Raw genomic sequence first — 25643 nt, 5'->3', positions numbered from 1 at the left:
TGGAGCCATTTCTTGTACTTGGTGACCTAACCGAGTACTGTACAGGGCTGCCCCATCTCCCCGTGGACGTGGTGGTGTTTCTTCTGAGTGTGAAGCGGCTGGTCTCCTTAGACAGGGCTTGGGCACTACTTAAAATGTAGGGATCTGGGAGGAGGAAAGGAACTACCGAAAGAGGATGTAAGAGAACGTTCACAAATTCCTAGGAAAGCAAAGGAATCCTCACGTCTCAAAAGGACGCTGTCGCCTCTCTCTACCCAGGGCAGATCCACAGACCAGCCGCTCTCCAAACCTGCACAGGGCACTGTGGTCGGTCTGGCCACCCATGTGTGGTGCTACTTTATGGTTAGACACTTAACATCTCACAAGAGAAAAACTAAACCAAAATCTCAGTGGGGTACTGCCTATCTCTCATTAGAATCACCTGAATTTTTTGCAGCCACTGCTTTTGAAATGTAAATATTCAAACACCCTTATGTAATTCAAAATGCTAAACAGGAGGACGAAGAGGAGAGTTATAAAGTAGAAATCCCAACATCAAAACAGAATGAAATTCATCATCTTTGGGTAAAAAGAACTGATTAGTACAAGTGTTGAGAAGTATTACATCACTCCCTCTCTCTCAGATTAGAAAATTTCTTGGGAGAATTAACCAATGTTATTCCAGCATTTTCTACCCGGGTCCTAGCATTTCTCCTGGGCAGGAAGAGTAAGTTCTAAAGAACCAAGATGAGACCTGGGGTTTTCAACATGCCTGGTAAAATCAGACATCAAGATTCTGCCAGCCTTTGACCTCATCCTAAAATTCACATGGCTGGCAAGAACCACATGCACCAGGGCTAAGCCCGTCACCCTAACTGTTAAGTAAGCCACAAAAATAGGTCTAAACATTCTATGACCACATTTTCAATCATACTGTCTGCTAAACAGCCTTTCTGTAACTGCCTTCTGTCATTTTACCAAATGGGCATGATTCTGCTAGTGTAATCTCAAGGCCTCCCCGCTTCAGGTTAACAAATGCTCTGGAGGGAGAGGAAATGAAAGAAATGTTTAGTATTTACAAATAATGGAATAGCCCACATAAGGATATTTACATTCTCTTCACATTAAAAAGAAAAAAGAAAGAACTTTACCTCCATCCAAGGCAGCTAAGAAAGGTTTGGTTTTTGCCGGCCCCCAACAATGGTGCCTGTAAATGTGCGTTGACAGCAGAGCCCTCTCCAGGAAGCCCAGGCATGGGAAGGTAGTAAATAACACTCCTGTGCTGACAATCTGGCTGTGACTTCATTGTAGGCACTAGGACTACAATTAAAACCATACACGGCTTTTTCTACCCTGGAACAATAGTAGGATTTGGCAACCTGACCCGAGGCTCAGTGATGCCACCGGCACCCACACGCAGGCCACAGTTCCAACCGGTAGTGTGCTGAAGCGCAATGTGACACATCAACGGGATCTGAAAACTGCTGTGTGGCTTTGCCACTGAACAAAAACAAAACACTCCCGGGCTAGCAGCTTAAGGCCTTTTCAACTCCAAATCCTTTTTCTAAATCATGGTTCGGCAATAAAACCTGAGCATATGGAGCGTCTCCTTGGAATGGCGTGAAGGGGGATGGGGGAGAGGAAGGGGCCCTTTTACTTACACCCCATCAGGTGGTGTGAGATCTCCTTTACTGAAAGGTAAGTCAGCTCATCCCAAAGTTGATGAGACTTCTTGATCTTTGGAGATCAAGAGGTTGTTAAGGTCACTACAAGTGACATCTGAGGGACAATTAGGACAACTTAAAACATAGACTATATATTGGAGGATATTACTGAATTAACCTTTTTTTAGAAGTAACATGGTAGTAAGGCCACACAGGAGAATGGCCTTATCCCTATGAGACACCCAAGGAACAATTCAGGGGAGGAATGTCACGTGGGCACAACTTCCAGTATCAGAGCTGCAGCCAGCAATGTTAACAGAGAAGCCAAATGCAGGACACCCATGTGTTGGTGGCATCATACCTTTCCAAGGATTTGAAATTTTTCAAAACAAAATGTTGAAGCACAAAGGCCAGGGGTCGGGGAGGGGATGGGACACTGCCTCAGAAAAACATCACTGCAGTTCTAACAGCTCACTCCCAGCTTAGCTTCTAGAGAGCAACAAGACAGGGATACGCCGATCATCTCCACAAGAGAGAATGAAACCAGAAGGACCCTCAAACCCTAATTTAAGACAAATACTGTGGCTGCTCCCTGCAAGCCCTGTACCAGAAAGCCAAGGAGAAGCAAAGTCAGCCGCCTGCCCTGTATGTTTACTTTCCACCTCACTCCCGAGTGGCAGGAAGGATTCCAGGGCCATGTGGACACTGTCATCCGACAGCAAAGCAAATGCCCATGAAGGCTCCTCCCGCCTGCCCTCAGCACAGAGTTTTCCCACATGCCTCTTCGGTGATGGTGCCACAGAAGTGCAAGTGACAGAAGTGGGCAGCTGAACTCCCAAGGCTGGAGGGCAGTTATTTTATTTTGTTAAGAACTATACTTGGCATTTTTAAAATGCCTTCCTAGCTGGCCTGGTTCAACTCCAACTTGTTTACGTAATTTGTATAGGCCCCTTGAAGGTCATACATGCAAATTAGCCTGCCTATCACAAAGCAATAGAACCCCCTTAGATGTGAAAACAGTACTGACACAGGAGCTAGTGACTTTCAAAGCACTTGTATTTATCTGAGCAAATATTACACGTTACTATTCATCTTGCTGCTTCTTGCTGCTTGCCCTAGGTCTTCAGATTTAAAGAATTATTGATTTCTATTATTTGTTTTAAACCAGGGGTGGCAAACTGTTTTCTGTAAAGAATCAGATACTACATACCTTTTTTTTTTTTTTTTTTTTGAGATGGAGTTTTGCTCTTGTTGCCCAGGCTGGAATGCAGTGGCGCAATCTCAGCTCACTGCAACCTCCGCCTCCCAGATTCAAGTGATCCTCCTGCCTCAGCCTCCAGAATAGCTGGGATTATAGGCATACACCACCATGCCCGGCTAATTTTGTATATTTTAGTAGAGACAGAGTTTCTCCATGTTGGTCAGGCTGTCTCAAACTCCCAACCTCAGGTGATCCGCCCACCTTAGCCTCCCAAAGTGCTGGCATTACAGGCGTGAGCCACCAAGCCCGGCCAAATTATCTTAAGACTCTGCAGGCCACACAGTCTCTGTCCAAACACTACTGCTACAGCAGCCATGGGCTACTGCAAAGGGAAAGGCTATCGCTCTATTCTTGGTGGCTCATGCCCATAACCCTAGCACTTTGGGAGGCTGAGGCAGGAGAACTGACTGAAGCCAGAAGTTTGAGACCAGCCTGGGCAACACAGTGAGACCCTATCTCAAAAAAAAAAAATATTTTAAATTAGCCAGGTGTAGTGGTGGTGCCTACAGTTCCAGTTACTCATAAGGCTGAGGCAGGAGATTGCTTGAACCCAGAAGTTCAAGACTGCAGTGAACTATGATCATGCTCCTGTACTCCAGCCTGGACCAAAGAGTGAGGCTCTGTCTCTCAAAGATAAATACATACATAAACAAGTAAAATAAGACAATAACACAAAAAAACAAAACAAAAAACAGGTGGCAGTGCTGTGCCTTAATTTGCTAATCTTTGTTTTAAAATAAAAATGGTTCAAAAGGGCCCGGCGCGGTGGCTCACGCCTGTAATCCCAGCACTTTGGGAGGCCGAGGCGGGTGGATCATGAGGTCGAGAGATCGAGACCACCCTCGTCAACATGGTGAAACCCCGTCTCTACTAAAAATACAAAAAATTAGCTGGGCATGGTGGTGCGTGCCTGTAATCCCAGCTACTCAGGAGGCTGAGGCAGGAGAATTGCCTGAACCCGGGAGGCGGAGGTTGCGGTGAGCCGAGATCGCGCCATTGCACTCCAGCCTGGGTAACAAGAGCGAAACTCCGTCTCAAAAAAGAAAAAAAAAAAAAAGGTTCAAAAGACGATCATAATAAAATGGAAAATTCTAGAAAATCCTGATTTTACTGAACACCTGAGGAACGACTGTAACATGTCCAACAGATCTCTAACACACCTGCTAGATATAGTGAACCTCAAAGAATCAGTATGTCAGCATGTTCAGCTCTCTTATTCTTTCATTCTCTAAAGGTAGTTTCAGTAAACAACCTTTCCACCAGTTCCAATAAGTAGTTCACATCTGTTTCCCTGGTCCCTTGCTCCACCCTGACTCATCCCGGTCACCCGCTCCAGTCAACTGCTTTGACCCCTGCTTACCCGCTCTGACCTGCCTGTAACCGTCCTTCCCACCAAACTACCCACCCCGCCACTCCGGCTCGGACCCCTGCTCCCTTTAAAATAGCCAATTGGAATTAGACTAGACTGTGTGGTCTAACCCTAGCCAATAGGGGAACGACACAGCAGCAGAGGCAACCTCCATCAGGCATAAGTACCCCTTCCCCTCCTTGTCCGGGTGTGTGCTCACCATTGTTCCATCTGTGAGCTGCACCCTTCTATAGAAGTCAATTGCCTTGATGAGGAAATTTATATTCCAGCGCTACTTCTTTTGTGGCACTGAAAATTCTACCTATAACACACCCAACTCCTCAGACTTTTCTCTAAAACTAGAGGAAATGCACCAGTCCTTTCAAACTGATGGAACCTCCAAAGGACAAATCATAAAGCCATGTCATTAAGCTGTATTGGTCAGGGCCCAAGGGAGAGGAGATAGCAGAGGCAGATTTATCTTGGAAATACCACCCGGAAAACCAAAACAAAACTGGAAGGAAGTTCTCATACATTTCTGGATTCTTCTTCAGCAAAAAAATGAACAATGGAAAAGTTTCACGAATTAAAGTTATAAGCTTAGCAGACAAGCCCAGGCTAATACACAGGTATCTGGGGAGGGGTGTATTGGGGGAGGTTTAGGACAACCGTTTTCCTCTTCTCCCCAACCCCACAAACAAACACAGCCACTCCCCACAGAACACTTGAACATTGCTCAGGAAAACTGGGCCACACCAAGATCAACTCTGGCTTCGGGACAGGATCTAAGACCAGTAGCCATGAGTCCCAGTCACCTGTGAGGGGACCGAAGTTACAGGAGCACAGAGTTGATGAGATACTCAAATGCTGTTATTGCCAACAAGATGGAGACATCCTCAAAATGCACCGAATTCAGCACAACGCTTGGTCACTCTAAAATGTTGGGATGGGTATTAGATGGGGAATGCCGTCACTGGGCATGGTGGGGGGGGGACCACACATTATTTCTGGATAAACCATGGGGGGTCCCCAAGCAAACTGGGGAGTCATTGCCACACAGTACCAACTAACGTTTGACACAACTCTGACTTTCCACACTGATTTGTCAGAAAGGAAGAGAAGCCAATGGCTTCAAGGTAAACAGCATCCGCTGATGTCTTATCACAAAACCCGGCTGCCTCGCCAATCAGACCTTCCATAGGCTGCCAGCTCATCACCATGAATCAGGCGACGTACTTCCAACCACTCTGTGACACAGACACCCCACATCCAAGGGAGAAGCAACCTCACGGAGACGGGATAAATATATAATGCAAACCAATGAACAATTACCCCAAATGCAGGTATGGCAAGTTGGTTAGAGCCAATAAATCCAGCCTTAGAGGTCTTCTTTCCCCGTAACCACCACTGCTCTCCGCCTTTCTTTCCCTCCCTTCCTTTTTCCTTTCCCCCTCCCTGCCTGCCTGTCTTCCTTCCTGTCTTTGCCCCCTACTGTCCCTCTGCTGTTGGTTTTCCTAAGGTGCAGTAGCATTTCTCAAACAAATCGGCAGGAATTAGAAAGAAACTCTCTAACAGTGTTGGAATAAACTGCGCTCTGAGCCCTTTCCACAGTAGACCTAACCTCGCTCCACGGTAACCTAAAGCCACCGGACCTTCCTCTCCAAGCTCAACGTGACGGTGTAAAGACCTCTGCTTAGGTCTCCTCGTCTGTGGGCAGAAGTGGCCTTGGCAACACAACCTGGAAAAGAGACTCTCAGTGAAGAGAGAACAAATTAGAGTAACGAAGTGAAGAGAGAACATACCGGCCCCTTACCTTTTGTCCTTTATCCTTCTGAAACACAAAGACGGGCGGAGCAATGGCAGGCTTTTCTGCAAAAAGAAAAATTAGTTTTTTTCCCCCCAACACTATATGCATACAGTAAACAAAGCGACATTTGTTTGTAATAAGTTAAACATATATACAGATCAAACTAACAACTCCGGAGAACATCAAATCACTTAGAACAGCGTCTTGACTTGGACGCCTGGATGCACAGGTATGTTAGGTTTGTGAGATGCGCCCTGAATGATGTGACAAGTTCGCTCTGCTGTATGCATTTATTATCAATAAGGAGCTCTCCAGACTCACGGAGAGTGGGTGTGTAAATGGGCGTGGGAGAGCAGTGGAGAGTATGGCAGCTGCTATTTGGCACCAGCAGCTGTGGCCTTGCAGGAATGTGGCACAGAGACACCAGCTTTTTATGTGGCACCTCCTGAGTTGCAAATGTTAGACTAACGTAACTTTTTAAAGTTTACAGGCCAGAGGGCAACCAAAAAGGGCCGCGTTGCTCATGCTCTTTGCAGAGACAGTCCTGGTAGAAGAATTCCAGCGTTCAACCTGGATCTCTGAGCGCCGGTTGGGAAGATGTCTGGAGTTGCTAGAGGTCTGAGAGTCCATCCTGAAAAGCAGCTGCTGAAGGAAGAAACACTGCCTCAGGGCCTTGGGCCGGCATGCCCTTTGATGGACTGTGGGGGTGCTCCCAGGGCTTCCTTCACCACTCCGGGCCCACAGTGGAGGCCACACAAGAGCAGCTGTGAATCTGGTGCGTGCCTGCTGTGGGCTGTGCACCAGTGCCTCCACGGTGAGCAGGGTGTGGACAGAGCCTTGCTTTTGTAGGGCCCCCAGTTGTGGGGAGCCAGACAGGAAGCATGCACTATACATGATCACGATGAAGGCACTCCAACTGGCATTGACCTGGTCTGCTCTGGAGTCCAGGGAAGGTCCCGAGAAGAGGGGGCTGTGCTGGGGTCTCAAGAAGGACTGGAAGGGAAAGCAGCAGCAGCTCAAAGGCACAGCTTGTAGGGTGAAGTGGGGTAGGGACAGACAGTGAGCATGCTGAGGAGCTGGGGAAATGTAAAAGGCAAGGGGATGCCTGGTGTTGGTTTAGGTTGAAAGTGAACAGTTTGGGGAAGGGAGAGTGAGGGTGGCTGTGGGGAGACCAGGTGCGTAGTGACTAAGGTGGAGAGAAAGGGACAGCACCAAAATGACCAAACAGATACCATCCCATTCCTGCAGCAGCAGGACAGACTCTGGTCTTGAGCCTGGGCCAACCGTCCACAGGCAGGCAGCCCACTGATGGTGACGTTTCCCACATTGTGCTCCCCAAAGCCTCACCACACTGGGGCCCAATTCACTGGGCACAGCCAAGGCAAACACAGGGGTGGCTGATGTGCACAAGACCGAGGGACTACAAGGGAGCAGGTGGGGGTCAGAGGGGTCTCCAACCAGACTTCCAGGCTTCCCTCAGCAGACGTCTTGCCAGCACAGCGCACAGGTGCCGCTTGACAAACATGAATGAATGTGCCTATGCCAGGCAATAAATGACGTCAAAGGAATGCTGGGGGGACTCTGGGACAGAGCAGCAGCTTATCCACACGGTGTCTGCTACCAGGATCCCAGAGGCCTTCTGGTGCTGCCCCTGTATCCCACAAGCCCAGCTCTGCATTTGCCTCCGTCAGCTGCCAGGTGACAAGATGTACAAGAAGGAGTCAGGGTTTGAGTCAACTCAGCCCTCTCCAACCACGTTTTCTTTAGGGAGCTACCCACTTCTTGTTCCCCTTCCCCCGGTTCAGATGGCGCCAACCTCAGCCCCAGCTCCAGGCCTGACCAGGAAGAGTCCCACATGCCTTGGTGAACACATGGCACATGAACAAGGCCAGGCCTTTCGTTGGAGCTCCTGGGGCTGCGAAATTACCCTGAGGCTGCCAGCAATTGCACGTCACTGAGGGGGGCCTTGGACCAGAGCCAACCAGAGGGAGGCAGAGGGAGGCTATGGAAGGGTACGTGTGGGTCAAGCTCTGAAAGGGGCCACCCACCTCCTGTTCCTGTACCCACCCCTGCCACCATTCAGCCCTCCTTTCCTTCTCTGCCTCTGCTCTTACTCCCTAGATCTGGCCTCCGCAGAGCAGCCAGAAGCACAGCCATGAAATGTACACTTAAAACTGCAGTATCTCCCACAGACTAGAGGCGGAGTGCCTTGAGACAGGCCACACCTGGCTACTCACCCTCCACCTCCCACCATGGTGGCACTGAAGAGCCTGCCGTCTCTGCATGTCCTGTACTTAGGGTGCACTCCTGGACTTCTGCTTGGTTTAGTCCCGCTACCAAGAGCCCGTGATTCACCTTCTTTTCCGTGGCCACTGCTTACTCCTGCATGGACACCGTCTCCTTCAGGGAGCTCCCAGTGTGAGATGTGTGCCCACCCTCCTGCACTCCCTCCCGAGCAGGCCTTATATCCTGCCACGGGGCATGCAGGGACCATGGCCACAGCAGCCAAAACAGCTGTCCCCGGCCTATCACCCAGCGCATGCCACATAAACACCCTGCAATGAGTGTTTGAACTCAGCCCTCTCTCTCTTATTCATCTACACAACACCAGCTGCTGTGCACTCACAAATATTTACTGAGCCCTCATTCTGTGCAGGCGCCACCGGAAGAGTGAAGAACAGGAAGCTGAGGGCAGACACTCCAGGGGAAAGCATCTGATTGAAAGGGATGGGTGTGTTTGCACTTGGGTGACCAGGCACTGTGGAGTCCTGGCGCTCCCAGAGGGGTTTATCTGTGTGGTGACAGCATCTACCCCTAGGATGTAAGTTCTATAAAGCGGGGCCTGATCTATTCTGTTCACCTCTGTATTCACAGTGCCAAACACAGAGCCTCACACCTAACAGGCGCTCAATGGGCAGATAGGGAGTGAATGAAATATCACATGCCACAAGGATTAGGACCCAGGGAGGCATGGTCAGGGTTCTCTAGAGGAACAGAACCAAGAGGATACAGCAACAAGAGATGAACACGGCCCATCCGGGCCCATCGGGACCCCTGTTGATGGCAGGTCTGGCGTTCATGACTGACCCAGCCAGCCACTGCACTAACGTGTAGAAATGAGCTTCAGTCACATCTCCACCCAAAACACAGAGCGTCAGTTACTCCTGCTGTAATTCTACTCAGACCAAAGGTCGATCAACTGCAAACCAGCACGGCTACTGCAAATGGACCACACACAAGCCCCATTCCAGGCAGGACTGCCCCCTCAACCACCGGAGGCACGGATTGCTGTTCGTAACCACTCCCCATCACCAGGCTGATTCTGGCTATATCAGCGAGGAAGCAGCGTGCATTCAGCTACCTTCAACTCAAGTTTGGAGGACAGGCGCCTTGGAAGTAGGGAGGCTTCTACAACCTGCTTCAATTCCCAGCCCCGCTTTTCTTTCACAGGTCAAAGGAAAATCACCACTGGAGATTTCTAGAGACCCATCACATCACAAAGACCTAAAATACTAAAATATGAATCAAATGTAGACTATCTGACCCAGAAACTGTCAACCAAGCGGTTGGGTTTTGTTTGTTGTTTTTTTTTTTTGTCCTATAAAATGCTCCCTGTTGAAACCTAGTCTGTAAAAAAGCAGTCAGTCTGGAGACTGACTTCACACATCAGTATATCAAGAGATCAGAAAACCAATACAAAGACAGGCACAGTGGCTCACGTTTGCAGTCCCAGCACTGTGGAGGCTGATGCGGCTGGATCACTTGAGCCCAGGAGTTAGAGACCTGCCTGGGCAAAACAGTGAGACCCTATCTCTACAAAAAATAAACAAATTAGCCAGGCATGGCGGCGCACCCTGGTAGCCCCAGCTACTTGGGAGGCCGAGAGGTAGGAGTACTGTTTGAGCCAAGGAGTTGGAGGCTGCAGTGAGCCATGATCATGCCACTGCACTCCAGCATGGGTGACAGAGTTGAGACCCTGTCTCAAAAAAAAGAGAAAGAAAAGAAACTAATTTGACTAGATGCTTCCAAAAGTTATTTGACCAGGGAGTCCCCCCCCATTTCCAGGGACCCCCATGATGAGGCCTGAGTGGTCCTTTCATGGATCACTGCGGACAATGCTGATGTACGAAGTGGGGGAGACTCAGAGCCTCTCCTCCTTCGATACAAGTCACCTCAAACGACGTGTGAGGTGCTCTGGCCCACCACACACTTCCTCTCTGGCCTCACCATGGCTTTCCAGGGCGCTGCGCACCAAATCCCACATGGCTACTGCTGACTTCAAAACCCTCCTCCCATCCAGCATCCTCCCTGAGACCCTTCTCAGCTCACATGCCCAGAAGGGACCCAGCCTGAGCCCAACAACAGTGATCCTATAAGACGATCACAGACCTGAGCTAGGAAGAGTCCAGGAAAATGGCAAGGGGATATGGCCTGTCCAGAAACTGAAAGGAATGAGCCCCTGCTCGCATCCAGGCCCACAGTGCTGGCTCTCCCTCCCACCCACTGCTACCCTCAACCCAGTTGTGAGGCTCAGATGCAAAATGGGACAGACCAGCTGGGATCCCCAAACCAGGGCTGGTGTCCTTGTTCTGGTCTTTGCAGCTCCAGCAATGAGCACAGATGGGCTAAACAGCAAGCCAGCCCCAGCATGGGAAGCTTGGCCATCTCTGTTCTTCCAAACCTCTGCCTTATGTTAGGAACCCCTTGGCCCTGCCCCCCAACCTCCACCCAGTCATCCTTGTGTGGCTATGGCTGTCAGGGTGCTCTGTCCCACCCAGCTGAGCCTGGGAACTACTCCCCTAGCTGTACAGAGGATGAACAGATTCAATCTTAATATTAGCTCAGCAATTCCACACATCCCAGCACCCACTGTGCACCAAGCACTGTGTCAGCCTCTGAAGACACGGCGGTGACACAGGGAGACACGTCTCTGCCTGGCACGCCCATCACACCTTATCCGAACATTATGACACAGGGGAGGCACAGGAAGCCCTGGGAACATAGAGCTGGGGCTTCCAACCCAGCAAGGCTGTGGAAGGGAGTGAATCAGGGAAGGCTGCTGGGAGAGGGGCTGTCTGGACAGGACAAACAGCATTTGACCATGGGACCAGGAACAGGGAAGCACACGACAGCAGAGGGAGGAGTGCTAGAGGAACCAGGTCAAGGTGGTACATGCAGTGGGCCTGGCACTGTGCTAGTGCTTGGGACATGCCTTGGGGACAGACTGGAAAACAAACCAGCTAGGGCAAGAGGAGCTAAGAAGGGGGCACCTCCACCCTTCCTTGGGGTCTGCACATTTACACCTGTATGGGCCAGTGTAGAAGCTCCTGGGAGGGAAACGCCAATCAAATTGAAGCAGTTCCTATGACAGCTTTTTTGAAGAGTCAAAGATTGCTGCAGTGAAGGCGGGGATCCGGATGGAAAGTGGTCTCTTCCCCTGGAGAGATAAAGGCTTCCTCCTGACCCTAGAGGAACTATTCTTGCAGGGGGCTGTAGGTCTCTGAGGATGTGAGGGGCCTGAGGAGGTGGGCCTTTCCTCTAAAGCAGAAATGACCAACGTGGGACCCAGATGGCTTGGGAGTGTGTGTGCAAAGTCCATAAAACCCTCACCCTGAACCTTGAAGTCACCTCCGTAATTTGGTGGATAGCGTCTTTGTCTAGGGAGAGGGCCCAGATACTACCTCTTCAAAGACTGAGTAAGCAGAATGGAAGGAGGAGGACTGTTTTCAACAGCCTCACAGGTGAGCGAGTTAAATAGCAGGCACCCTGGTAGCACCTCTACAAGCAGCCTCCAGGGACCAGGACTCGAAGGTTTTACCTGTATCTTTTCTGCCGAGGGACTAATTGGTGGCAAAACCTTGACAACAAAATGACTACTTCCGTGTCTATTTCAGAGGCAGTGAGGAGGGGAGAGGGTGCAGTAGAGCCCCTTGGAACAGGGTGGATGACAGGGGCTTCCCGGACTGAATGAAAGGAGTGGGGTCTTTGCAGCCTCTGCAATCGAGGAAAGCAGAAAGCAATGAGCTGGCCTGAACCCAGTGGGAGCCCAGGGAAGAAGAGTGAGTTTCCCAACCCTCCACGTGAACAAGGGTGGTGGAATCCTGTTCCACCTCTTAGACTTCTCCTAGCTTCTGCCATGATACACACAACAATGGCATCCACAAATGGCATTTCCCAGATGTGAGAGGGTTTCATACGTGTGGCCCGCGTTCTTCCAGCACTTCTTTATGTGTTAGGTTTTATCTGCATCACGTCACTGAATCTTCACAACCACCTTAGGAGGTGGCTTTACACCAACATCCTTTCACAGGAAACGAAACGGATAACCAGGTCAAGCGACTTGTCCGACATGGGCCCAGGTCTCCAGGACAGGTGGGTTGACTCTGGAGCCTGGGCCCATGCTCCTGAGCGCCACGATATGCTGCTGGCCAAGTAACACAAGTGCAAGAGGGAGGAGCTGCCTGGGACTCCAGCTGGCTTCCTCTCACCTTTTTTGTGTAGGCGGGCCTCAGAGCTACAACACACACTCTCTTTCCTTTTGAGAAATGTCAGCAGGAATAAAGTCAGCTGCTATTCTGGATAAGCACCTATGGAAGAGCAGGAACCAAACTAGGGGGCTAGTCATGAGTTCCGGGGTTGGTACAAGGCTTCCCACAGCTCATGTGACCGCCTGCCTTGGCCAACACCCTGTGTGATTATCTCAATGGCAGATCCCTGATGAGACTGAAATCCTTTAAGGTTTCCAAGACAAGAATCCAACACAGATTCCAAGGCGCACACTAAGTGAGGAAACAGGCCGCACTCTGTCTTCGTCTGTCAAATGTTTGACCCTGAATGCTTTGCATAACATATTCGGAATCCAAGCTGAGAGCACATGTACTCTCTCCTCTTCCATATAAACTTTCTTTCCTCACTGCTGCGGAGAGAATAATTTACAGAGAACTAAGGGCAGCCCTGCCTTGCAATAAGCTTTGCTTCCCCATGGGGCCATGGCTGCCTCCAGCTGGTCGTGGAGGATCTCCCACTAAAACGAAATAAAAGAAACTTTGAAGACCCAGGAAAACACATACAGGACAGAATCTGGAATATCTTTGCTTTTTCTGTTTATTCCCCTCCTGACTGATGACTCCAACACCTGCCAAGAAACTGCCCTCATCTGGAAAGCTACTTAGAACTCCTGACCAAACTGTCAGCAAGGTACTTGTGTAAAATTAGCTTTAATCCTGGGCTGATATGTCTTAATCTTCTTACCTACAAAAAAATATGGAAAGCATCTCGCCAACACAAATAACAGTCTATTAAAATGCAGCAACTCCTGTAATCTGGTGACAAAATCAAAACCCTTCAAGTCATTTATTTTTTCAGAAATTATTATCAACAGCTGTGTGCTACAGCATGAAGGTAAATCTGTCACGGATGTGTCAGCTCTGTCCTCCGACTGATTCTTCGGTGAGGAATGGAACTGATCTCAAACACGCAGTTGCTAGGCGATGCCTCTGCGGATCTCCGTGTAGAGCATGCTCCGGGTTCTCCAGCCCAGCTAGCAGAGGGCGGTGGGAGCCTGGATGACTCAATTTTTTTCTCAATGTGTGAATATATTTCTATAACTTTCAACTGGTCTCATGGAGATTATGGGGATACGCATTTTGGAGATGATGATAGCTTACATTTTATGTACTTCTTTCTGGAATGCCCAACATCTTGCCATTACCTTCAACTACTGAACACCATCACTCTAATCTCACCACCAGATACTTACATTTCCAACAACCATGCAGGAGCAACAGGCATCTGTTATAAGGCCTTTACTGGACTCGAGGTAGGTACTTTACATATCTAGTCTCATTTATCACAGTCACCTCCCCAAGACATCCTCACATCCCATTCCACCCCCATGAGGGCCAAGCCACCTTTATTAGTCCTGCAGCCAAACCCTTCTATGCCTCCACTCCTGCCCAACCCAGACCGTAAGCCGCTGGGGCAGAACTTGCACTTCTGAACAGAAACCCCATAAAGTCATACGAAGTCAGTAACTCTGCCTACAATTATATGGACAGCTGGGCATGGTGGCTCATGCCCATAATCCCAGCACGTTGGAAGGCTGAGGTATGTGGATCACTCGAGGCCAGGAGTTTGAGACTAGCCTGGGCAACATGGTGAAACCTTGTCTCTATCAAAAATACAAAATTAGGGTCGAGCGCGGTGGCTCACGCCTGTAATCCCTGCACTTTGGGAGGCCGAGGCGGGTGGATCATGAGGTCAAGAGATCGAGACCATCCTGGTCAACATGGTGAAACCCCGTCTCTACTAAAAATACAAAAAATTAGCTGGGCATGGTGGCGCGTGCCCGTAATCCCAGCTACTCAGGAGGCTGAGGCAGGAGAATTGCCTGAACCCAGGAGGCGGAGGTTGCGGTGAGCCAAGATCGCGCCATTGCACTCCAGCCTGGGTAAGAAGAGCGAAACTCTGTCTCCAAAAAAAAAAAAAAAATACAAAATTAGCTGGGCCTGGCAGCATGTGCCTGTAATTCCAGCCATTCAGGAGGCTAAGACACAAGCATCACTTGAACTCGGGAGGCAGAGACTGCAGTGAGCTAAGATCACACCACTGCACTCCAGCCTGAGCGGGAGTGAGACTATGTCTCCCCAACCACCCACCCCCCCAAAAAAGAAAGAAAAAGTTGTATGGAGAAATCAAGGATCCAGATTTAACAGCACTTTTCTGTTCCACCACTAGGTGGTGTGACACCAACACAGCTGAGGTTACATGCAAGTGGCTAAAGAAGGGGAAAGTTCCAGTAGAGACAAAGGAAATCCCCTCTCTACACTGAAGTTTACAGGAAGGAAATCCAAAAACTACAGAATTTATGCTGAGGCAGCAGAACAAAACTGATGATACTGGAGAGTGTGGCCTCTGGTCTTTGCCTGCATTCAAACCTGCCCTGGCCACGTGTGGTTGGGATACCACGCTAGTCAAAGTACCTCCCAGCACAATATCTTCATTTGCATAACAGGGCTGGTATTTCACCCCAGGCGGTTTCGGCCAGGATGAAATGAAATTATGCACCTGCTGTGTCTGGGGAAGTGGCTGGCACACGGGATGATTCCACACTGGCACTGGTAGCATGATTATACTCAGAAGATTGCAAAGCAAACACACTGATGACACCTAAAGCATGGGCCTTGAATTCAAGGACAGCTGCCAGCCCCCGGCAATGATAAATGCGTCAGAGTCTGACCCCTTTTAAGGGGTAGAATGGTTGGATCCAAGAGCTGCCTGGATGCCTGGGACACTCAAGGCAACCATTCAGGTGCTCGAAATGCCTGAGCCCTTCTGAGGTTGCAGGAAACAGGCAGGATCTGAAGGAAGGCCGAGCTAGCCAGCTTTGCTCTCACCAGCAGGATCTACCAAGCACAAACTTTTGCTAGGCGCCAAGCCTGGGACTGGAGACAGGAAAGAAATGGCAGACAAGGCCGCAGCTCCCTACTGGGAAGAGAGAGACCAAACAAGTACCCACTGTGTGCAGAGACAACTGGAGCATTTTGGGGCTGGGTGCTGTAGAGAAAATACCATAGGAAGGTGGGAGTGAGTGAGTGAATGGGGAGGGCCTCGCTGAATCACACACATGAAGGGTGAGTAGGGATGAGCCAGGTGAAGACAGGGGATCCTGGGCAGAGTGAACGCCAAGTCAAAGGTCCTAAGGAAAGGGAAGAGCTTGGAGGCCCATGTGGGAGGGGAGGAGGGCGGCAAGGGCTGGTGGAGCCCACAGGACGTTTAGCCTTAGAGGCCATGCTGAGGAATCCGGATTTATCCAGTGTAAAGGCTGGGACCCAGGCCCTGAACTCTCAGGACCCAGTGGCCATCACCATCAATACCGCAAAACATCCTCTCTCCTCTGAGCAGAGGGTAACTGCCTGTTTTCTCACCCTCTCCCCTGGAGAAAGGCAGGCTCTCAAAGACCGTTTTCTCCACTCACGCTCTGCTCTCACAGATGCAACGCGGGAATTAATTCTGGGTAAACAAGTTCCCAAAATTCTCTGTGGCAAACCTGGGGGAGTTTAATTTAGCAAAGGCATTTTAAACTTACTGCAAAAGGCATGGCCTGCCTTCTAAACATGTGCATGGAGTAACTACTACTGTCTCTAGAATTTCCTCCTTTTCTTTGAACACTGTAACAGCAGCAGTGAAATGCAGTGTCCTACGAGGGTCAGTTTTCGGGGAGACCGAATGCCATTACCACGAGTTTACTGACTCACCGGGAAGGACAAGCACGAACTCCTAGACTCCACGGCTGCAGACAGGCACACCGGCCTACCCAACCCTACCCAACCCTACCTGCTTCCATGGCCTTGGGCTTCAGATGCTGCGAAATGCTGCAGCCAGGACTAGGGGCATCCCTGAAGGTTCTTCCCAGCCCTGACATCATGTCAGGTCCTCACCCTGGATCGGAGACAGTGTTAAAGGTCAAGGAAAAGACTGCTCTTCCTTAACGGGGATATGAAGTCCATGAGGCCTAGTTAGGCGCCAAAAGGCAGAATGGAAAAGAAGGTTGGGAGGAGGAGACTTAAGCCCTAGCTGGCAATTAATTTATTCATGGGTAGGCTCCTCTGATCCTAGGACCAGTGGTTCTCAGTCAGGAGTAACTTCATTCCCTGGGGACACTGGTCAGTCTGGAGGCATTGCGGCTGTCATGTTTGTGGGGGTGGGGAAGAAACCGTTACAGGAATCTAGTGGATGGAGACCAGGGATACTGACCAACATCCTCCAAGGCTCAGAACAGTGCCCTACCACCCAATGCCCTACCAGCTCAAATGTCCAGGGTAAGAAACCCCGCATTAATCTTGGGCAAAAAAATCGAGTTGGATCTCTAACTCACATTATACACCAAAATAAATCCCCAACAGATTAGACAGCACAAACCAGGGTGACCCTCCCCCTCCCCCGGCTTCTGGAATTCACTGCCTCTCTCCCTCCTCAGTCAGACTGTGGCTTTAAATATGTACAGGATCCTAGGACCTCAGTAGGTCAGATAACTATGGAGCACAAAGTTTCTTGGGTGTCAATGAAATCTTGTAACCAAACGGTTCTCAACTGGGGGCAATTCTGCCACTAAGGGGACACTGGCCAGTGTCTGCAGACCTTTTATCTTGTCATGACTGGGAGTGGATGGGTGGGATGACTGGGTGCTATTGGCTCTACGTGAGTGGAGGCTAGAGGGGCTGCCCAACATCCTACAATGCACAAGATGGCCACCACCAGCCCGATGTCAGAATGCTGAGGTGAAAAAACCCTGGTATAACTCACAGGGTGCTTTCTCTCTGCTCAGGCATCCACTAAGGAGAATGACAGCTGGCAGTAACTGACGTGTACCTCCACATTCCAGTGGGTCAATTACCAGAAGTATATTCTCTCTCACACCACAATCCTCAGACTTGCTTATCATCATTCCCATTTTACAGATGCAGGAGCTGAGGTCAGACAACTTGCCCAAGGTTCTGGGGCAGGAGGCACGACACAAACCAAGGACAGCCAATCCAGAGGCTTCCCGCCGTGCCACAAGTTGCCAACAGGAACTTGCTGGTCGGCCCCGGTTTAGAATTCAGTGTTGGCCAGGCAGCGGAGAAACCCTCAGTGGACACTGCGGTTTTGCTAGCACACACCAGTGGTTCTCAAACTTTCTGGTCTCAGGACTCCTTTCCACACCTGTCAATGACTCGACATCCCCAAGAGCTTTTGTAAATGTGGGATGTAGCTACTATTGATACCGCATTAGAAATGAAACCCAAGAAAATTTCAAAATATTTATTTAAGATCATAATAAACTCCAGAAAGGTTTATCTAAATAACACATTTTTATGAAAAATGAGTATTTCAAAAAGAAACAAAAACACCAGTGAGAAGAGTGGCATTATTTTACACTTTGACACATCTCTTTAACGACTGGCTTGATAGAACATACATAATTTCTTTTTTTTTTTTTTTTTTTAAGAGAGCAGACCTTGCTATGTTGCCCAGGCTGGCTTTGAATTCCTGGGCTCAAGAGATCCTTCCACCTCAGCCTCCCGAGTAGCTGTGACTACAAGTGTGTGCCACTGTGCCCGCATGAATTCTCTTATCTGCTTCTGTAGTCCATCTGTTGCTATATCACACATCCAATAACCTCTGGAAAAAACTCCACTGTCTATTTTCAAGTGAACGAGAATAAAAAAAGGGTAAATAATGTCTTTGTGTTGTTATGAAATAGTTTTGAACTTGCAGTCCCCTTGAAAAGGTCTTGGGGATGGCAGAGGCCCTGGACCATCTTTGAGAACCACCGCCACATGCTATCTCTGAGTTCTAGCATTCCAAGGACACTAAATCCCAAATTAACTACAGACCATGAGGTGCTTTGTGCTAAGGAGCACTCTAAGGGAACAGAATGCAGAGTCTAGGAGGGGGCATAACAGGGTTGAAACTCAAATACCAACCAACGTCACAAGTACTGGATGAGAAGGAAGTGGGCTAGGTCCCAAGCAACATGGCGGAGACCACAGTATCCAATTTAATCTATCTGCAGGCGGCAGCTGTTCCTCAGCACTGACAAATCACTGCTGTGCAAGAACGCAGGCCAAGGTTGGTTGCTGTTTTTTTGAGAGAAATCAAAAATATGACTTTTTCCCCCTTTGAAATCTCAGAATTTTAAGTGTTGGCTCCTAATAACAAACAAAAACCTAAATGGACCAAATTAAATATGTCTGCTTGCCCTTCAAGCAAGCTTGCAACTTCTGCCTGTGGTTTTCAACTCTGGCTTCAAGTTGTTAAACATCTGTGAGGCTCTTTAAAACCACAGACACCCTGAAACTCCTGGAACCATCTCCAATGGTGCGGCTCAGGGAGCAGTTTTATCCCGACAACCTCCTTAAACAAGTGAGAAGCCCATCCAGGGCTGGGATCCACAGCCAGTGCTGTGTAGCAGTTCCAAGTGCCAAGACTACGGAGGAGGACGCGAACTGTGGCCATGTGGAAGGTGGTGGTGGGAAGCTTTACCCTGAGGTCTCAGGCCGTGTTATTCTCTACTGTGTCGGGCAGAGTCAAACAGAACACCACTCCACCAAGACCCCTTAGAACAAAGAAAATACCACCTCTAGACCCTGAATAGATAATGAAGCAAGCCCAGCTGCCTCATGATTGCTTCAAAGTACCATGGAGAGCTACCAATGCCCAGCCAAGCCAATACCAGCCATCTCTGCAGTTCTTGCGGTTCCCTGGTAAGTTTCCGTGAACGGCACTCTGTTCTCGGATTCCCCAAATGCATCTCACCTTTCCCCAAATGGCCCTCCATCTCCCACTGCACCTGGGACTATTTGCTGTCTGAACTCACTTAGGAGGCCATTATTCAACTCCCCTTCTCCCCCTAGACACTGTGCCTCCTCCAAATGCCACTTGAAGTTCACCCCCTTCCTGTCGCCTCTGCTCACTCCAACCACCTCAGAGAAGGCATGCACACCAGACCCAGACTGACCCTAACACCCAATGAACGCATGAGGGTGCCGGGAAAATCCCATTTTCTGGTAAATGGAGAGGCTGGCTGAAGATTTGTTTGAAACATTTTGCAGAAGCCCAGTGAAGGATTTTCTGTCCATACACAGGATTCTGGGCAAAATGCAAAGTCTCTTCAAAGTGTATAAAGATTTTGCAGCCTGGACACCCCTCAGGTACCATCAGGCCCCTTCTGCTACAGAAACAGGAGGCACAGTTGAGGTGAAAGCACACAATTCTGCTCTCAGGAAAAATCCCAGAGTTAGTTTTTATCATAAATTCATGAGAATTTTCCAAATGCTGATTAGGAAAAGGTTCCAACTATTTCAGTTCTACCAAACCAATAAAAATCAATTGCATCTCATCCTCTCAGGGGCTATGTTTTAAATCAACACGGTGCAAACCAAGAAAAGCCAAACTATCCTTGAAATCTCTCAACTCTTACCTGGTCAGGCTTTTAAATCAGTGGTTCTCAACTGGAAGCAATTCTGCCCCCTCTCCAGGGGACACTGGCAATATCTGGAGACATTTCAGTTGTCACTACTGGTGGGTGCGAGGAGGGGGTGTGCTATTAGCATGTGGTGGGGCAGAAGCCAGGCATCCTGATGAAGATCCTGGATCCTACAGTGCACAGGGCAGCTGCCCATAACAGAGAATTGCTTGGCCCCAGATGTCTGTAGTGCTGAGGCTGGGATCACTAAGTGACAGGCAGGACAGAACTTAGGCGGACCCATAGCCCAGGCCCTGCTGTTCTCGTATCAGGGGCTCAGCCCAGGGCCAGCTCTGAGCAGGGCAAGTTCACCCACACGGTGGAGACTCCTTGCTGAGCCCTTAAGCTGAATGTGTCTGGAACAAAGTGCACTGTGGTAGAAACAGCGACCTGAGTGTTTATTACCAAGAATGAAGATTGGTGCTAAATAATGGATGTGTATTAACTACTCCATTGCTCACAGCAACTGCGAGGTGGGTATGGTTATCATTATTCCTATTTTATTGGTGTGGACACTGAGGCTCAAAGAGGTTAAGAAATGTGCCCCAAATTACTCAGAGTGGACAGCAGAATCAAACACAAATCCAGGGCCGGACGCAGTGGCTCATGCCTGTAATCCCAACACTCTGGGAGGCCGAGGCAGGCGGATCATGAGGTCAAGAGATTGAGACCACCCTGGCCAACATGGTCAAACCCCATCTCTACTAAAAATTCAAAAATTAGCCAGGTGTGTTGGTGGACACCTGCAGTCCCAGCTACTTGGGAGGCTGAGGCAGGAGAATCGCTTGAACCCAGGAGGCAGAGGTTGCAGTGAGCTGAGACTGCGCCACTGTACTCCAGCCTGGGTGACAGAGTGAGACTCCATCTCAAAAAAAAAAAAAAAAAAGCACACACATACACCACACACACACACACACACACACACACACACACACACAGAGTACTTGATGAGGATGGAAGCCTGTGTCCCCACCATTAATACGGGTGAGTCTGTCACCTGGGGGTGATTCTGCAAACCCCCATCCCCACTCCCCAGGGCTATGTCAGGAGACATTTTTTTTTTGTCATGATGACCCCAGGGGTGAGGGGAAGGTGTGCGCTACTGGCATCTGGTGACTACCTTCAAGTATGCCACTGTGCTGCTAAACATCCTACAATGCACAGGACAGTCCCCCTTCCCCCAACAGAGAACGATCAAATCCTGATGTCAGCCTACAACGCAGAACAACTCCAGAAACAGGATGAGTAACGAGTCTGGGAGACATCAATGGTGAAATGCCAAGCGGGGGAGACTTACCCCCGGAGAAGGGTGAAACATGCACACACACTCTCAGCGGAAAAGCACTCAGGTGGACTTTAAAAGTCATGGACCACAAGACTACCAAGGAAGGGCTGTGAGAGTTGCTGTCACCATCCATGAGGCGATCACCATGGTGACAAAGGCCAACAAGATGCTTTACACAACTGAAAACATTTCCTTGTACAAAAACAGAGACACCTATCCTGTCCTACTCAAACCAGCAGGTCTCAACCCTGGCTGCGCATGGGAATCCCTGTGCTGCTACCTGTACAGAGGCCCAGGACCCACCCAACATCCCAGAGAATTGGAATCTGCAGGGCGTGGGGACTGAGCATCTGTGGTTTTAGGAAATTTCCCTAGGTGATACGGATGCCCAGCTGGGGTGGACAGCCGCTGCTCAGCCTGACACAGAGGTGGGATGGGCTCACAGAAGAGAGACAGCAAATGGGTGGAGGAGGGACTTGGTGTGAGGGGAGCAACTTGGGATCTCGGTCTGGCAAGGCAGAAGCCATCTGACTGGAGCTTAAACAGCAAGAGCAAACCCATGACCATGGGGCAGTCCCTAAAGCTTCAAAAGGCACAGGCAAGGAGGTCCCACTTCACACAATGAGTAAGAAATTAAACATTCTTGCAGGCTGTACAAGCCAAAACCAGATATGGAGTGTTCAAGAAACACACAATGACCGATTAAAGGATGGCAGGGATATCTGAGGCACAAATTCCACTAAGCTTCGATTTCCTCAGAACAGCTATCCCAGAACTAGTGTCAGAGGCAACATGCTACGAGAGTGTGATATTTACAAGGGGAAAAAGTGAGGTTCAAAACATTCCATTTCTCTCTTTGGCCCTTACCAATTCAACTATGCCATTTACAAGCAACAGTTCATGGTTACAACATATGCTGGAAATAGTATCCCCTGAAAAAGGGCAACCCGTATTTTCCCCTCTGTGCTCAAATGTATTGCTCACAACAGGGTCCTCACTGATAAATTCATTCATTCAACCAGTATTTCCTGGATACCTATTCTGGGCCAGGTACCGTCCTAGTTGCAAGGGCTCAATCGGTGATCATGGCATAAAAATCCCTGACCTCATGGAGCTTACATGGGGCAAACATGCAAGAAACATCTAGCATGCCAGATTGTAAGAGCTCTGCAGGAAAATCAAGCTGGGTGAATGGAACAGAGAACATAGATATAATTTGAAATAGGTGGCCAGAGAAGCTCTCATTAATAAAGTAACATAGGAGTAAAAACCAGAAGTGTGCCACGAGGGTATTGGGGGAAAACTGTTTCAGTTAGAGGAATCAGCAGGAGAAAAGGCTAAAAGTGGGGAGTGTATGGAACAGTCCAAGAAACCTGAAAAGCCAGAGTAGTTAGGGCAGAGCGAATCAAACAGAGAATGGTGAGAGAGGAGGACAGGGAGGAGGTATCGGGGGCCGCTACGAGGTTAAGAAAGTTTCAGATGGGTAGGGGTAAAGGGAATGGGGGGGCCCAAGCATTGGCAGTGTTGGTAGGGAAAAGTGGTCACCCTTTGGAAATAATTTTAAATCAAGCAGAGAATGGCAAGAGAGGACAGAGAGGTACTGGGGGTCGCTATGGGTTGAGAAGTTTTCAGATGAGTAGGGGTGGAGGGAAAGGGGTGCTCAAGCACTGACAGTGTTGGTAGGGGAGAAGTGGTCACCCTTTGTAAATAATTTTAAGTCAGGCAGAGAACGGCAAGACAGAGAGACCTCTCTAGGTATTGGGGTTCACTATGGGTTGAGAAGTTTTCAGATGGGCAAGGGTGGAGAGAAAGGGAGGCCCAAGCATTGACAGTGTAGGTGGGGAGAAATGGTCACCCTTTGGACATAATTTTAAGGTAGAAAAGACAGGATTTGCTGTGGAGTATGAGAAAGAGGGAAACCAGGGGTGACTTCAAGGTTTGGGGCCTGAGGAATTCAAAGAATGGACCTGCCTAACTACAATGGGAGAAACACTGTGGGCTGGGCAGGTGTGATGGGAAGATAAGGATTTTGTTTTGGAAACGTTCTAAGATGTGCCTATGACACATCCAAATGGAGATGTTAAAAGATGATGACGGACATGAGTCCTGAGTGCAAGAAACTATATGGGCTCAGGATGTAAATACATAAAATATGTCCTACTGATTCCCATCTATCCAGTCCCTGCATAACTAAATCTCATGAGTTGGAATGCTGCAACCCTCCACGGGCTCCTTTATTTTAAAAAAAGATATAGCAGCTGGGTGCGGTGGCAACGCTGGGTAGCCTGTAATCCCAGCACTATGGAAGGCCAAGGGGGGAGGATCACGAGGTCAGGAGATTGAGACCAACCTGGTCAACACGGTAAAACCCCGTCTCTACTAAAAATACAAAAATTAGCTGGCTGTGGTGATAACGCTGGCTGTGGTAATCCCAGGTACTCCAGAGGCTGAGGCAGGAGAAGAACAGCTTGAAGCCGGGAGGTGGAGGTTGCAGTGAGCCGAGATTGTGCCACTGCACTCCAGCCTGGGCGACAAAGCAAGACTCCGTCTCAAAAAAACAAAGAGAGATGTAGCATAAAATGGCCAAGAATCAGGGAGATCACCTGTGCTGCTACCTGTACAGATGTCCAGGGCCTGCCCGTAACACCACACAGAATCGCAATAGGCAGGGACTGAGCACCCGTGGTCTGGCATCTGAAGTCAGGCCACCTTGGTTCACAGCCCTGCTCCTTCCCAGCTGTGTGACATGCCTTGGATATGCGACTTAACTATTCTAAATCGCTTTCCTCACCAAGTGAATGGGGCTAGTAGTATCTATACCTCATACCAGGGAAAACAGTATGTCAAGACCTTGCACCATAACTGGTACTACCTCAAATGCTCCACGAGACCGAGCACTTCCTATCATCATTCATTCATTAGTGCAATTCGGTATGGAAAACCCTCCAGTCACAGGGAGCACCGGATGGGGGAATCAGGGCCAGACAGGTAGAGAGCTTGCCTGCATATGTGCAAACTACAAAAGGAGGAAGCTAAAAATAGCCCTCAGAAGTCCTGAAGCTACAGCGATGGCAACACGACTGTGGATGGAAGCAGATATCAGTCTTACGGTGCCTCCTCTGGGGGATCTGGAAGTGTAACCTTGTCAAAAACACCCAAGAGGGCTGTCAGCGCTCCACAGAGGAGGGAATCGCACCGTCGGTCTCTGTCTGGAAGTGCAGCAAAAAGGGCCAAAAAGCAGCCAGGGCCTTCGGCCGCCCAGGCACTGCGGTGGGCCCTAAATGAGGGGGAGACGAGGCGCCCGGAAGGATCCGAGGGGAACTGGTGGGAAGTAGGAGCCGAGTTCGGGTCAGGGACGGGGTGAAAACCGCCTGGGCTTCCTCCGTCTGCGGCGTGGGGCTGGCCCGCGGAGGACGAGGGCCTCAGGGGCTTAGAAGACGGGCAGCCAGGCCGGGGAAGGGGAGATGCCGGATGGCCGAGGACGAGGGGGCGGGGAGGGAGCGTGGCGCGCTCCGGGCCACGACCAGGCCCCAAGGTCTATTTACATCCGTGGCGAGGCACTGGGGCCGCGCCTCCCGCCCCCTTCAGCCCCAAGCCTGGCTGCGTCGCGGAGGTGCCTTAGGGTCGCGACCCCAGCAGCCTCCCAGCTCCTCTAGCCAGACGACAGCAGGGGCCGGGGCTGCCGGGAGTGATGGGCCGGGCCAGTGAGCCCGGCCTGAGGGGACGCAATGCGGGGCGGCTGCGGGGCCCGCCAGGACGCAAGCCCGGACCTGAAGGGACCCTCGCACTTAGCGGTGCTCTCCACACGGGCTTGTTGCCCCTGGTCCTCCCGCCGCCCGTTCCCCGGCCGCCAGCCGGTCCCCGACGGCGCCTCCCCTACCTTCGTTCGCCAGGTCCGCCATTTTACTTCCTTAAGCCCTCCCACAAGGCCCCGCGCCGGCCCAGGCTCGCCTGCTTTCTGCCAGAAATTCCCGCGCGTGCGCACTTAACAAGCCAACTCCGTGTGAGACTGCCAGCTCGCGCCTGCGCGCTGAGCGCCGCGCGGAGGAGCTTGAAGATCCTCTGCCCTGAGGAGCCGCGCTCCCAGTCAGCGCCTGCGCACGAGGCGATTCCACCTCCTTTTCCCGCCGACAGAGAGGGAGGCCAGGGCGCATGCGCAGTGTTGGCGCTCGCGTGGCCGGCGCGGCGGCGGCTATTAAGGGTTAGGAAGGCGGTGCGATATGAGCTGGGTCTTGACGCCCTAGTTTTCCCGCTCGTTTTCCGGCGATTCCCGCCGTGGGACAGTCAGCAG

General features: G+C 50.2%; 1 protein-coding gene across 4 annotated transcripts in view; it reads right to left on the bottom strand.

Annotated features, from left to right (window-relative positions):
- Positions 1-25336, bottom strand: part of RANBP3 (RAN binding protein 3) — a 63354-nt gene extending 38018 nt beyond the window's left edge. For 2 of the 4 annotated variants that reach the window (XM_074384745.1, XM_003938845.3), the window contains exons 1-2: positions 25233-25336; positions 6066-6121 (exon numbers count right to left, since the gene is read on the bottom strand). In XM_074384745.1, coding sequence (XP_074240846.1) covers positions 6066-6121; positions 25233-25254 — 78 coding nt within the window. In that variant the 5' untranslated portion in view covers positions 25255-25336. The remainder of the gene's footprint in view (positions 1-6065; positions 6122-25232) is intronic. The other 2 variants (XM_074384746.1, XM_003938844.3) reach the window with 1 other exon arrangement.
- Between the last annotated feature and the right edge of the window lie 307 nt (positions 25337-25643).

Source organism: Saimiri boliviensis, chromosome 14, assembly GCF_048565385.1.
Source record: "Saimiri boliviensis isolate mSaiBol1 chromosome 14, mSaiBol1.pri, whole genome shotgun sequence".
NCBI lineage: Eukaryota > Metazoa > Chordata > Mammalia > Primates > Cebidae > Saimiri > Saimiri boliviensis.
This window is presented reverse-complemented; position numbering and strand designations above follow the sequence as displayed.